At 36.9% G+C, this 11,915-nt stretch overlaps 1 protein-coding gene across 1 annotated transcript; it reads left to right on the top strand.

The window, feature by feature from the left end:
- The first annotated feature begins 216 nt into the window (after window positions 1-216).
- Window positions 217-11,905, top strand: hnrnph3 (heterogeneous nuclear ribonucleoprotein H3 (2H9)). Its single transcript, XM_061744653.1, has 11 exons — window positions 217-355; window positions 4,187-4,279; window positions 6,033-6,188; window positions 6,502-6,645; window positions 7,725-7,863; window positions 8,550-8,749; window positions 9,569-9,664; window positions 9,967-10,079; window positions 10,303-10,438; window positions 11,092-11,145; window positions 11,239-11,905. The coding sequence occupies exons 2-11, from the start codon at window positions 4,192-4,194 to the stop codon at window positions 11,313-11,315; spliced, it is 1,203 nt and encodes a 400-aa protein (XP_061600637.1). The 5' UTR covers window positions 217-355; window positions 4,187-4,191; the 3' UTR covers window positions 11,316-11,905.
- Window positions 11,906-11,915: the final 10 nt, after the last annotated feature.

Genomic DNA, 11,915 nt, shown 5'->3' on the forward strand with positions numbered 1-11,915 from the left:
CTTGTGTGTTGTGAACTAATGTTTCAGTTGCAAACTAATGTTTCTTCAAAGGAATTTTGTAAAAAAAAAAAAAGTCTGAAATCAGCAGTAAACATGCACCTTTTACAGATGCACAGTCTCTTACTTTCTGGAAACAAAGTCATCAGTGAGGTCGAAAACTTCTTAACATCAATTTATATAATACTATAGCCAATATATTATATATTGGCTAACTGGTCATATGAAAATAAAACGTTTTATCCACTGCTCTGTGTCTACGGAATCCACGCTTGCTTTCGAAGTCTCGCGATAACACACCGGGGTGAGTTTCATCTGTCACCTGAGTTTCGGGACGGGAGGAGAACTACAATAGATTGTAAGATCATTTCACTATTTTCACGCGCTTTTAACTAATGTCTTATTTATATATGTTCATTTGTATTAATTATCGGACACACTGCACGGCCGTTAGGCTGTGAGCTCGTTTTTCTCGCACATTTGACCGCTGTCTCTGTCCTACCGTCAGCCTTAAGTCTGATTTATGGTTCCGCGTTGCACCAACGCAGAGCCTACGGCGTACGGTGCGCGTCGTCGCGTACCTTACGGCGTAGGTACTGCGTCGATTTAACGCAAAACCATGATTCAGGCTTTAGCTGCTAACCTGGTAGCCGCTCCCACACAAATGCGAATATATTGATCTTTATTTACGGTTAGAGATACGTTAAAGCGAATGGTGGGTAATTAACACACCCTCCCTTGTAGAATGGTATTTTTTTTTGTATTGGTAAACGCCTGACGAGGATATTTTTTGACGTAGTCGTGCAGAACATTTCAATGTGAACGCAGTCAGGTTGAGAGTCCATGACAACAGTTGAGTCAACAGTCCTGCTCAGGTTCACCTGGTGACAGGTGCTGGAGTCTATGGGGAAAATACATCAATCACATTTATTTATATAGCACCTTTCATGCCGGTACATGAAATACAAAGTGCTTTGACATTTTTTTTTTTTTTTTTACTTTTTATTTAAACATTTTAAACATTTTACAGAACATATCCTGACATATGACTTCACATCAAACAGAAGAAATGACTACAGAGCAGAGCAGAAATGAATCTGCCAAAAGCAAGGTAAATTAAAGAACCACATAATTTTAATATTAAAAATACTAATGGTAACAACGATAAGTAGAAGAGCAAATATCTATGAATAGTGGCTGAGCAGGATTTTATAAAGAGGAACTCCCAAAAGTTCTCCCTCACATCATCCCATCCATCAAACCCTCAGGTATCTTGAAATGCAAGTCCATCTCCGCAGGAAAGTGTCCATTGTGAGCTGTAGACTAGCTGTCATTCGCTCCATCGTGTATACATCTTTCAGTCTCTGGGTCCATTGAGCTATAGTTGGTGGTTTTACTTCTCTCCAGTTCACTGTAATTATTTTTTTCGCCACCAATAAAAGTGCTTTGACATTTTGACTAAAAAATAAGCATAATAAACAAAAAAATAAATAAAAACTGGGAGACCAAAAAAATAAAACTGACATACAATATAGTTAATTAAAATGCAAAAATGATAAAAGTTCAAGGATTAAGGCTAAAAAATAATCAGTCCACAACAATAAAATATAATAATAATAAAAACTCTTCTTGCTCATATCTTTCTTTCTTTCTTTCTTTCTTTCTTTCTTTCTTTCTTTCTTTCTTTCTTTCTTTCTTTCTTTCTTTCTTTCTTTCTTTCTTTCTTTCTTTCTTTCTTTCTTTCTTTCTTTCTTTCTTTCTTTCTTTCTTTCTTTCCTTTCTTGCTCATATCTTTCTTTCTTTCTTTCTGGCTAATTTCTTTCTTTCTGGCTCATTTCTATCTTTCTGGCTCATTTCTATCTTTCTGGCTCATATCTTTCTTTCTGGCTCATATCTTTCTTTCTGGCTCATATCTTTCTTTCTGGCTCATATCTTTCTTTCTTTCTGGCTCATATCTTTCTGGCTCATATCTTTCTGGCTCATATCTTTCTTTCTTTCTTTCTTTCTTTGGCTCATATCTTTCTGGCTCATATCTTTATTTCTTTCTTTCTGGCTCATATCTTTCTGGCTCATTTCTTTCTTTCTTTGGCTCATATCTTTCTGGCTCATATCTTTCTTTCTTTCTTTCTTTCTGGCTCATATCTTTTTTTCTTTCTTTCTGGCTCATATCTTTCTGGCTCATATCTTTCTTTCTTTCCTTCTTTCTTTCTTTCTTTGGCTCATATCTTTCTTTCTTTGGCTCATATCTTTCTGGCTCATATCTTTCTTTCTTTCTTTCTGGCTCATATCTTTCTTTCTTTCTTTCTGGCTCATATCTTTCTGGCTCATTTCTTTCTTTCTTTGGCTCATATCTTTCTGGCTCATATCTTTCTTTCTTTCTTTCTTTCTGGCTCATATCTTTTTTTCTTTCTTTCTGGCTCATATCTTTCTGGCTCATATCTTTCTTTCTTTCCTTCTTTCTTTCTTTCTTTCTTTGGCTCATATCTTTCTTTCTTTGGCTCATATCTTTCTGGCTAATTTCTTTCTTTCTGGCTCATATCTTTCTTTCTTTGGCTCATATCTTTCTGGCTCATATCTTTCTTTCTTTCTTTCTGGCTCATATCTTTCTTTCTTTCTTTCTGGCTCATATCTTTCTGGCTCATATCTTTCTTTCTTTCTGGCTCATATCTTTCTGGCTCATATCTTTCTTTCTCTCTTTCTGGCTCTTTCTTTCTTTCTTTCTTTCTTTCTTTCTTCATTTCTTTCTTTCTTTCTTTCTTTCTTTCTTTCTTTCTTTCTTTCTTTCTTTCTTTCTTTCTTTCTTTCTTTCTTTCTTTCTTTCTTTCTTTCTTTCTTTCTTTCTTTCTTTCTTTCTTTCTTTCTTTCTTTTTCTTTCTTTCTTTCTTTCTTTCTTTCTTTCTTTCTTTTCTTCTTTCTTTCTTTCTTTCTTCACGTACGTTGTGCGTCGATTTAACGCAGAACTATAAATCCGACTTTACACAAAAACGTCATCAACGGGAATTTATCGTTTTTACCGCGAGATGACAAATTCTTACCGTGGGGAATTTTTTTGACGGTTTATCATGAACGGTAAAATATTGCCCATTCCTACAAGAAATAGATAAATAATTCAAACAAATACCTTTAAAAAATGTTAAACAGAATAAAACTATAAAATTTGATGCTACATAAAAGCCAGACCAAAGAGATGAGTTTTAGTCTACGTTTAAAAAATGTCCACATTTTCCAGCTCTCTCAGATCCTCCGGCAGGCTGTTCCACAGTTTTGTTTATATATATTATGTCTCGCCATGTCTCAGACTCAGATAATTGAGATGCCATTGCACACCAAGGTGACAGAATCTTGTGATCACCAGTTCTTCCTCTTGTTAATGTACACTTTTGTAAACTATTTGTATTTTGCATTTGATTTAATGTTTTGGTGCATCTGCATGTGTGTCTGTATTTAATTACAGTATTGTGTTTATAATGGCCTTGTTTGAATAAATATATGGCATCATTGGCCTTTGAACAATATTTGCATATCGTTTGGGATTGATTAAGCATCAGGTCTATGCCATTTCATTGATGCTAATATACAGTGTAATTTGGCTACTTTAATGGTAAATAATACAAGTTCAAGTCCATAATTGTATCTTTTAATATTTAAAATTCACGTTTCGTCTCCAAATTAAGTATAATTTAAATCAGTAACATTTACTATTCATTAGACTTTTCTGAGGTGGAGGGCGGTGTTGGAGGCTGGTTATTTTGCTTTATGACTTTAGGACTAGTTATTAGTCGTGTCAATCCTCAAATAGTGCAGAAATAGCGCTAGTGCAATTGCCACACATATTTGATCTCAGCTAATTGATGAAAACATTTATAGTGAGTTCAACATAAGACATCCACTGTCGGTTTTATTGCGTTGCAGTTGAATACAACCTGATTTGTAAACTAAGCAACTGAACCCAGGATGGTGCTTATGTTCTACAACTCAGGCAAGATGACAAAGTAACTATGTTGTTTTTGGTCTCGATCTTGAGCTGAACTTGTCTTGGTCTTGACTCGCTCTTGGTCTTGTCCTTGTTTTGACACTCTCTGGTCTTGGTAGTGTCTTGGTCTCTTTTTAGGCGGTCTTGACTACAAGTCTATCTTCAAGTATTGAATACATCCTTAATGAATTTCTTCCTGCTTGTTGTCTGTGACAGTGAGGATGTCTTTGAATGAAGAGGGTTATGTGGTTCGGATCAGAGGACTTCCCTGGTCCTGCACACAGGAGGAGGTGGCCAGTTTCTTCTCAGGTACAAACACACACATAGAAACACACATACCCACACTTGAAACTTAAAACAAGGGATCAATTTCTACTACTGGCTAATAATGTTAGCAGACTTTTATTTATCTTAGTTTTAATATGCCAGATTGAAACTGAATTAAAGTTTTTGTGGTTTGTAGTATTAGCCATTTCAAACAGTATTTTGAAACAACAGGAGTGATTACTCCTGTTAAAGCTGCAGTCCGGGAACTTTCCAAAAGTCCAGTAACTGGCTAGACAATTTGAACACATACAACCTTCATTCCCCTCCCAACCTCTTTGTTTGACTCCAAAAGTGTACCCCTCCCCCCACTGTCGTTAATCAAAGGCATCAGAAAAACTGAACAAATGGAGGAAAAAAGTTTTATATGACGAATTGTTATCTGGATTTAAATGCTACATAACGTTACTTTTAATATTTACTTGGACTTAGTTAGAGTGTTGTCCTCAAGCGTTTACATGGCTTGGACATGAGGACCAGAGAGCTTGCCTGATAACTGCGCAGACACATGCTTGTTCGTTTTGATATAGCTACCATATTACTTCACCAGAAGAAAACATACCAACATATACCAGATCATATACAAATAACCTTTAAATAAATGAATAAATGCAAGCAAACTTCTCAGTAAAATAAAACTAGCCTTAGCTTAAACTGCAATCTGTCTTTTACAATATACATGCATTGCTGTACAACTTATGGTTAACACTTAATCTGCTCCTAAACGCCAAAAAATAAACCAGAGATGAGCAAAAATTGGATAATTACATGTCTAGAAGAAAATACTGCTAATTCCGTATTCAATTAAAAACTCTTCAATTCCCACAGCTCCCTCAACTGCTGAAACACCACTCCTTTCATCAGTTTTATTTCAGACATGCTTGGTATCTTTCTCTTTCGCTTGCTTCTCTGTAACAGTGTTCTTGTGTTTACTTTGCTTACGTGTGGAAACCATGTGTAATCAGTAACTGCTAAAAAAGAAATGGACAACTTTGCCTGCAGTGTTTGTCTGTTTGACATTTCAATAAACCTCTTACAACTGCATCTACGTTTCTTCAAGCAGTGGCTTAGAATTGTTTACATGGAGCACAAGGCTGGACCAAGACCAGTCATCTGATTTCCATATTTAGGCTCATGCAGAACGAAGTTTTGTTGCAGTTCCTCGTCCAACTGATAGAGGCTGAATCCAAAAGGGAGTCAATATCCATTGACTCTCATCCAGAGCAGATATAAAAATATTTACAGCCTGGATCAGAAAAACATTTCGTTCTGAATTGTTTGATTTCACATCCATGACAACTCTGAGGGGGGTGATTTATTTATTTTTTTTGAACATATTTAAAGGAAATATTTTGCTGAAAATGTGTGCTAGCAGATATTTCAGCGAGGTTTGGCTAAGCGAGCTGGGAGCAAAGCTAACTTTGATTGACATGCAGTGGGCGTGTGTCCCGTCGCTTTGCTGAGCGACCTGGCTGCACGTCATACGAGGAAAAACAGGCTTCAAAACCGCTCTTCAGAAAAACCAATGGGTCACGTATACAGTCTATGTGGGGGGCAAAAATTACAAAAATACACTTCCCAACTGCAGCTTTAACTTTCCTGTTTTGTAAAAACAAAAGAGAAGTCCAGTCAGGATACAAATTTGTCTCCATTGTCGTTAAACACATTCAATGTTTTGATCACAAGAAAAATCTCAAAGTTGGCACTAGAAAAAAATAAAAATCGTATTTACATACAGATTGCGACATCATTGGAAAAGTAAATGGGGTGTGTTTCACCTACTCTAAAGAAGGCCGTCCCAGCGGCGAGGCTTTCATTGAGTTGAACACGGCAGAGGATTTTAAGAATGCTCTTGCCAAGGACCGCAAATACATGGGACACCGATACGTTGAAGGTAAGCAATTTACACAACTACGAAAGAGTGACAGACTGAGTATTGGTATTATACTCTTGTGGTATATATCTTCTTCACTTTTCAACTGCTATTCATATTTGTGATTGATTATTAATACTCCAGATGCAAACTATTCTGTTGTCTCTCTTTAACCTATTACAGAGGTGGAGTTGCAGCTTTATATATTTGAGTATTTACATAGGTTGGTTTTATACAAACTCGTGGAAAACTTAGACCATCTCAGAAATGTGCCTTTTATTTTCTTAAATTATCATTTCAAGTCACAGATGTGATGTTTGTGTGTCTAAATCAGTGTTCAAGTCAAACCGCAGTGAGATGGACTGGGTGCTAAAACGTAGCGGTCCTGCTGATTATGACAGCTCCAGTGGTTGCATGCTGAGATTAAGAGGACTGCCCTTTGGTTGCAGCAAGGAGGAGATTGTCCAGTTCTTTTCAGGTACGCGGACATTAAAACACTATCCATTTACTATATTTAGTTAAAGCAGCCTGTGGTAATACAAAAACCATTTCTGAAGACCCACTGTTCAGCCACTCTTGCAGTTTTTCCACTGATGACACCGGTGGGTGCTGCAGGCCAAATAAATCAGCGTTTCACTCATATTTTGGTTAATTTGATTTATTTTTCCATAAAGTTCTTAAGTATAAAAGTCCCATTTAGCATAATTGAAAAGGTTGTGAAATACAAAAAAATTAAATGTGGTTAGAAAAAACTAACTAGGGAGTTAATGTTCATAAAGTCTCTCCTAAACAATGAATTGTGTCATTAAAAGAAAGAGGAAAAAACTTTGCCATTTTCACTTTTAGTTGTGCCATTCACTTTGAAAGTCAACATCATGAACACATGTTCTTGGTAGGTTCACAAACATTTCAGGTTTTAATATTTTTGGGCTTATAGTATAGAATGATTTACCTTATGTTCTGTGCATGTATGAGTCTTACAAATGTGTATTTGTTCTCACAGTGTGCTTATTAAATTGATCTTTAGTAATTTTAGTTGTCATTTTTCAGCCAATGTTAAGCAGTTATTTTATGTGCTCAGATGAATTAAATATTGAACCTTAAACAACAGGATGAGCTGGGCTGGTTTGTTATGGGGGAGACGCTCCCACTAGACTGATCTGGATTCAGTATTATCAGTGTTCTAACCTGCTGAAGGACACAGATATGTTAACACAGACAGACCACTGTCAATACTTGTTTAAAAAAAAAAAAAAAAGTTTTTAAAGCTTCTGGCCCACTTCATCAAAGTGGAAAATATCTTAATTAAATGTGGTTTTAATGCTGACTCCAGGCCAGTATTTGTTTTATTTCATAACTGGGGACAAGCAAATGTAAAAGCAGTCCCCCGAGTTTCCCTTTTTTCTTAGGCAAATCCTTCGATATAATACAGATTTTGTTAATTCGCTGTCATGACATATACTAATCCTGAACGCTGCAATGATGCAGTCGGTGTTTTTCTATTTATTCCATCAGTCAACCTACCGACCTATGTATTTATGTGTGCTTGGGTTGAAGGGTTGAGAATCGTGCCAAATGGGATTACTCTGCCAGTGGACTACCAGGGGAGGAGCACAGGGGAAGCCTTCGTGCAGTTTGCCTCAAAGGAGATAGCAGAAAAGGCTCTGGGGAAACACAAGGAAAGAATAGGGCACAGGTGGGACAGATGGGAGAGGGATGGGCTGGATTGGGTTGGGCTTCTGTTGCAGTATTTAATCGGTGATCATTAGAATATTTATGGTATTAATGGGTCGACTTCTTGTGGTATAGTTTGGTGTGCTAGAATAACTGGCTAAACAACTAAAAATATGATCATGTAATGGGGTGGGTCATGTGTTACTTACTGGGAACTTAATAAGAGGGGTATAATGGGCTTATGGTTTTAAATGTAAAATATTGATTAAAAAAAAGGCTATTTGACCTTCAAGTTGAAGTTTGTGTGATTACTTTATGTCATAGACAGCAACATCTTGATAAAGTAGATGATTTACAGGTACGTCCTTTATGTGCCGACATTATCTAATGATAGTTTATGGTGGAAGAAAGGATTCAGTGTGGAACTGTTGTAGCCTCTCTTATCAAAGCATCTTTGTGATGCTAAATGAGTAAAACATATACCTTGTTAGGATTTGCTTAGCTATAAAATACAGTAACGAGGTTGGTGTAGAAATCCTTTTGATACAGCCCTAAGCCCAGCTAATAATGATATTGTATTGAAGTTGTTCAGTTTTAGAATATTTTTGTGTCTTTATCTTTTCTCTGTGTAAATCATATCTGAGCCTATCTAAGCCACTTCTACACCTGAACCCTCTCCCCTGTGATCCCTTGGCTTCTCATCCACAGGTACATAGAGATCTTTAAGAGCAGTCGTAATGAAATCAGAGCCTACTATGATGTTCCCCGGCGGGGAATTGGGGGTCAGAGGCCGGGCCCTTATGACAGACCAATGATGTCTGGCCCCAGAGGGGGGTTCTTTGGTCCTGGGTCTGGCCGTGCTGGGGGTCTCATGGACAACATGAGGAGTGGAGGTGGTTACGGAGGAGGTATGAAGATGTTAAAGCCATTTGAGTTTTTATTTCAATTAAGAAAGAATAGTCTAATGCAGGGGTCGGCAACCCGCGGCTCTAGAGCCGCATGCAGAGCGCCGCCCTAGTGGCTCCTGGAGCTTTTTCAAAAATGTTTGAAAAAAAAAAAAAGTCCTTTTTTTCCTTCTTTTTCTTTTTTCTCCTTTTTTTCTCTTTTCTTTCTTCTTTTTTTTCTTTTTTTCCTTTTTCCTTTTTTGATCTTGACTTGACATGACATTTCTCGACATTTCGACTTTTTTCTCAAAATTTTGACTTTTTTCTCAAGATTGTACTTCAAAATTAATCTCGACATTTCAACTTTTTTTTCAAAATTTAGATTTTTTTCCTCAACATTTCGACTTTTTTCTCGACATTTCAGACTTTTTTCTCAAGATTGTACTTCAACATTAATCTTGACACTTCGACTTTTTTCTCGACATTTTTACTTTTTTCTCTAAGTGCATAATGAAAAAAAAAAAATCTCCCCCCAGTTATAACTAATATAGAAACATGCAGCATGTGTTGTCTTCATTCTAAGGCTTATACAAGACTTTTCATTTTTTGCGGCTCCAGACATATTTGTTTTTTGTGTTTTTGGTCCAATATGGCTCTTTCAACATTTTGGGTTGCCGACCGCTGGTCTAATGTATTTAGCGGCCCATGTGAAGTCTTATTGTTTCCTGTAGAAAATGAACTTTTCCTACCCATCTGGGCTGTTCCTCAGTTTCATTAATGACCCTCCCCCCAACCTTTCTATGCGAGATGTGTTACAGTTTTTCCTTCTTCGTTTGTGTCCAGGTTACAGTGGCTTCGACAACTACAACGGTTTCAACAACTACTGTTTTGGTAACGGGATGTTTGATGAGCGCATGAGAGGAGAGAGAGGAGGGAGAGGTACAGTTTAAACATCATTTACTCTATGGTCTGCTAAACATACATCTCTACACATGTTTATTCACACAATTCTGTAACATTTACATTTTGTACAACCTTCAGAAAAATAGTTTGACTCAACTTTTTAAAGTTTAATACTTTGATATGAATAATTAAAACCAAGATCTTGTTTTATAAGGCAGAGACTTGTTGTACAAGTCATTGTATAATTCTTGAAGACCTTTTAAATATGTCTGCTACTTTTTTTCTTTGTCTTAAGCTTTGTTAATTCTTTCAAAGTAAACTGTGTTTCATCCTTACAGGAATGGGAGGCCATAGTTACGGTGGAGGTGACGTTGGCTCAGGTTTTCACAGTGGCCATTTTGTCCACATGAGGGGTTTACCTTTCCGAGCCACAGAGGGAGACATTGCTAAAGTAAGAACAAATGAACTGTTGATTTAAAAAAAGCCACATCTGATGTAGGAGAAAGTGTTTTTTTTTTTTTTTTTTTTTTTTCAATCTTAAAAGGAGGTTTCTTTTAGTTTAGTTTCTTTTGCCTGCCTGAGTAATTTTAACTTTAATTCAAGATGGTTCTAATTTTGTTTCTCTCTTTCAAATGTTCACTCTTTATTTTTGTATCATTTCCTCTTTGTTTCAGTTTTTCTCTCCCTTGATTCCACTGAGGGTCCACATTGACGTGGCTCCTAATGGCAAGTCCACAGGAGAGGCAGATGTGGAGTTTCGCTCGCATGAAGATGCTGTGGCAGCCATGTCCAAAGACAAAAATCACATGCGTATGTTTTCTCACTCTTGTCTGACATTTAAAACAAGTACGAGGCCGAGGTAATGCTGACTAACAGCAGAGACACGGGCAGCAGCACTGACAGACACAGAACACGACTACAGATCTGCAAACCCACTTTCAGAGGTTTTGGTAATGACTGTTAAGTCCCGTTTCCACAGAGCGGTCCAGTCTAGAGCGGTACAGTTCAAAAGGGTTAGAATGGTCCAACCAATTCAGGAGAGCGTTCCCACTGCAAGTCGGACCACTACTGGACATCTGGGGTTTAGACCAGATGCCTAGTGTGTTACTAATGGGACGACAACAAACGTGACGATACAAACAACAGAGGTCATCCAGCGGGTCATTTTTGTTCTGCTTGGCTTTTGGTTTTTGTTTGCAACCGTACAATTTTCCTATGGACTTATAACTGAAGGGAGCCCAGAAATGGTGCGGTTTCAGTGGAAACGAGACTTTAGTGAGGCAGTTACTGAAGATGTGTATTTTAAAGACCAATTCCTGTGTTGATAAAAGTTGTATCATTTTCTGTAGGCCAGTGAAGGTATTTTAGCTATACGCAAGGGACTACTAAGCAAAAGCAACTATAAATAGCAAGATTAAAAAAAGCTTTTTATTATGAATGATGTTTTGACGTTTTCTTTGCAGAGCATCGTTATATCGAACTGTTTCTTAACTCAACGTCCAGCGGAGCAGAAACGAGTAAGTTTTTATACAGAAACACTGAAATCCGTTCAGTTTATCACGGACTACTTATGTGAGCCTGAGAAATGCATTTACTTTTAATTCTTTCAGGCCGTGGTGGAGGCGGTTACTATAGTAACTCGGGAAGTGGAGGCTCACGAAGCAGTGGGCTGCGAGGTTCATACTGATGTCACTCCACCTTTCCATCCATCCTGGTGTGTGTTTGGATCTTTTGCGGCCACATTTTACAGTTTCTAAGCTGGAAAGCTGATGAAAAGTTGTGATTTTCAGTTTTAGTATGACCACCTACATCCAATGACATAAGAATATGAAGAACAAAACAGCCTCAGATAAAAGCTTGGAGATGTTGTTGGGGCTGAGCAGGGCTGTATTTGATATTTTTAAATATAATTATAAATTGGATACTGTAATTGTTTTTGGCAAAAGTCACTTAAATTATTGACATGTTGAGGTGAGATTTTATCTGGATCAAAATTGTATTTGTTTATTGTAAATTATCCAAACTAAAAACATATTTTAATTGGATTTCATATCAGCTTCTCCGATTTGAAAGTTTTTTTAAATGTGAGCCTGTGTGTTTTTGTTGTTTTTTTAATAAGGAATGTTTTCACAGTTCATTACAGAATTTAAAATTTAAGTTGAATATAATATTCCACTTTTGATGAGTGGAAGTAAAACAAAATCTCTATATTTGAGCTGTAATATAGCCTATGCAGCTGTTGTACATTTTGCCTAATAAACTTTGTATTTAATTGTCTTCTGTGTCA

This window comes from Cololabis saira, chromosome 2 (genome assembly GCF_033807715.1).
Source record: "Cololabis saira isolate AMF1-May2022 chromosome 2, fColSai1.1, whole genome shotgun sequence".
Taxonomy (NCBI): domain Eukaryota; kingdom Metazoa; phylum Chordata; class Actinopteri; order Beloniformes; family Belonidae; genus Cololabis; species Cololabis saira.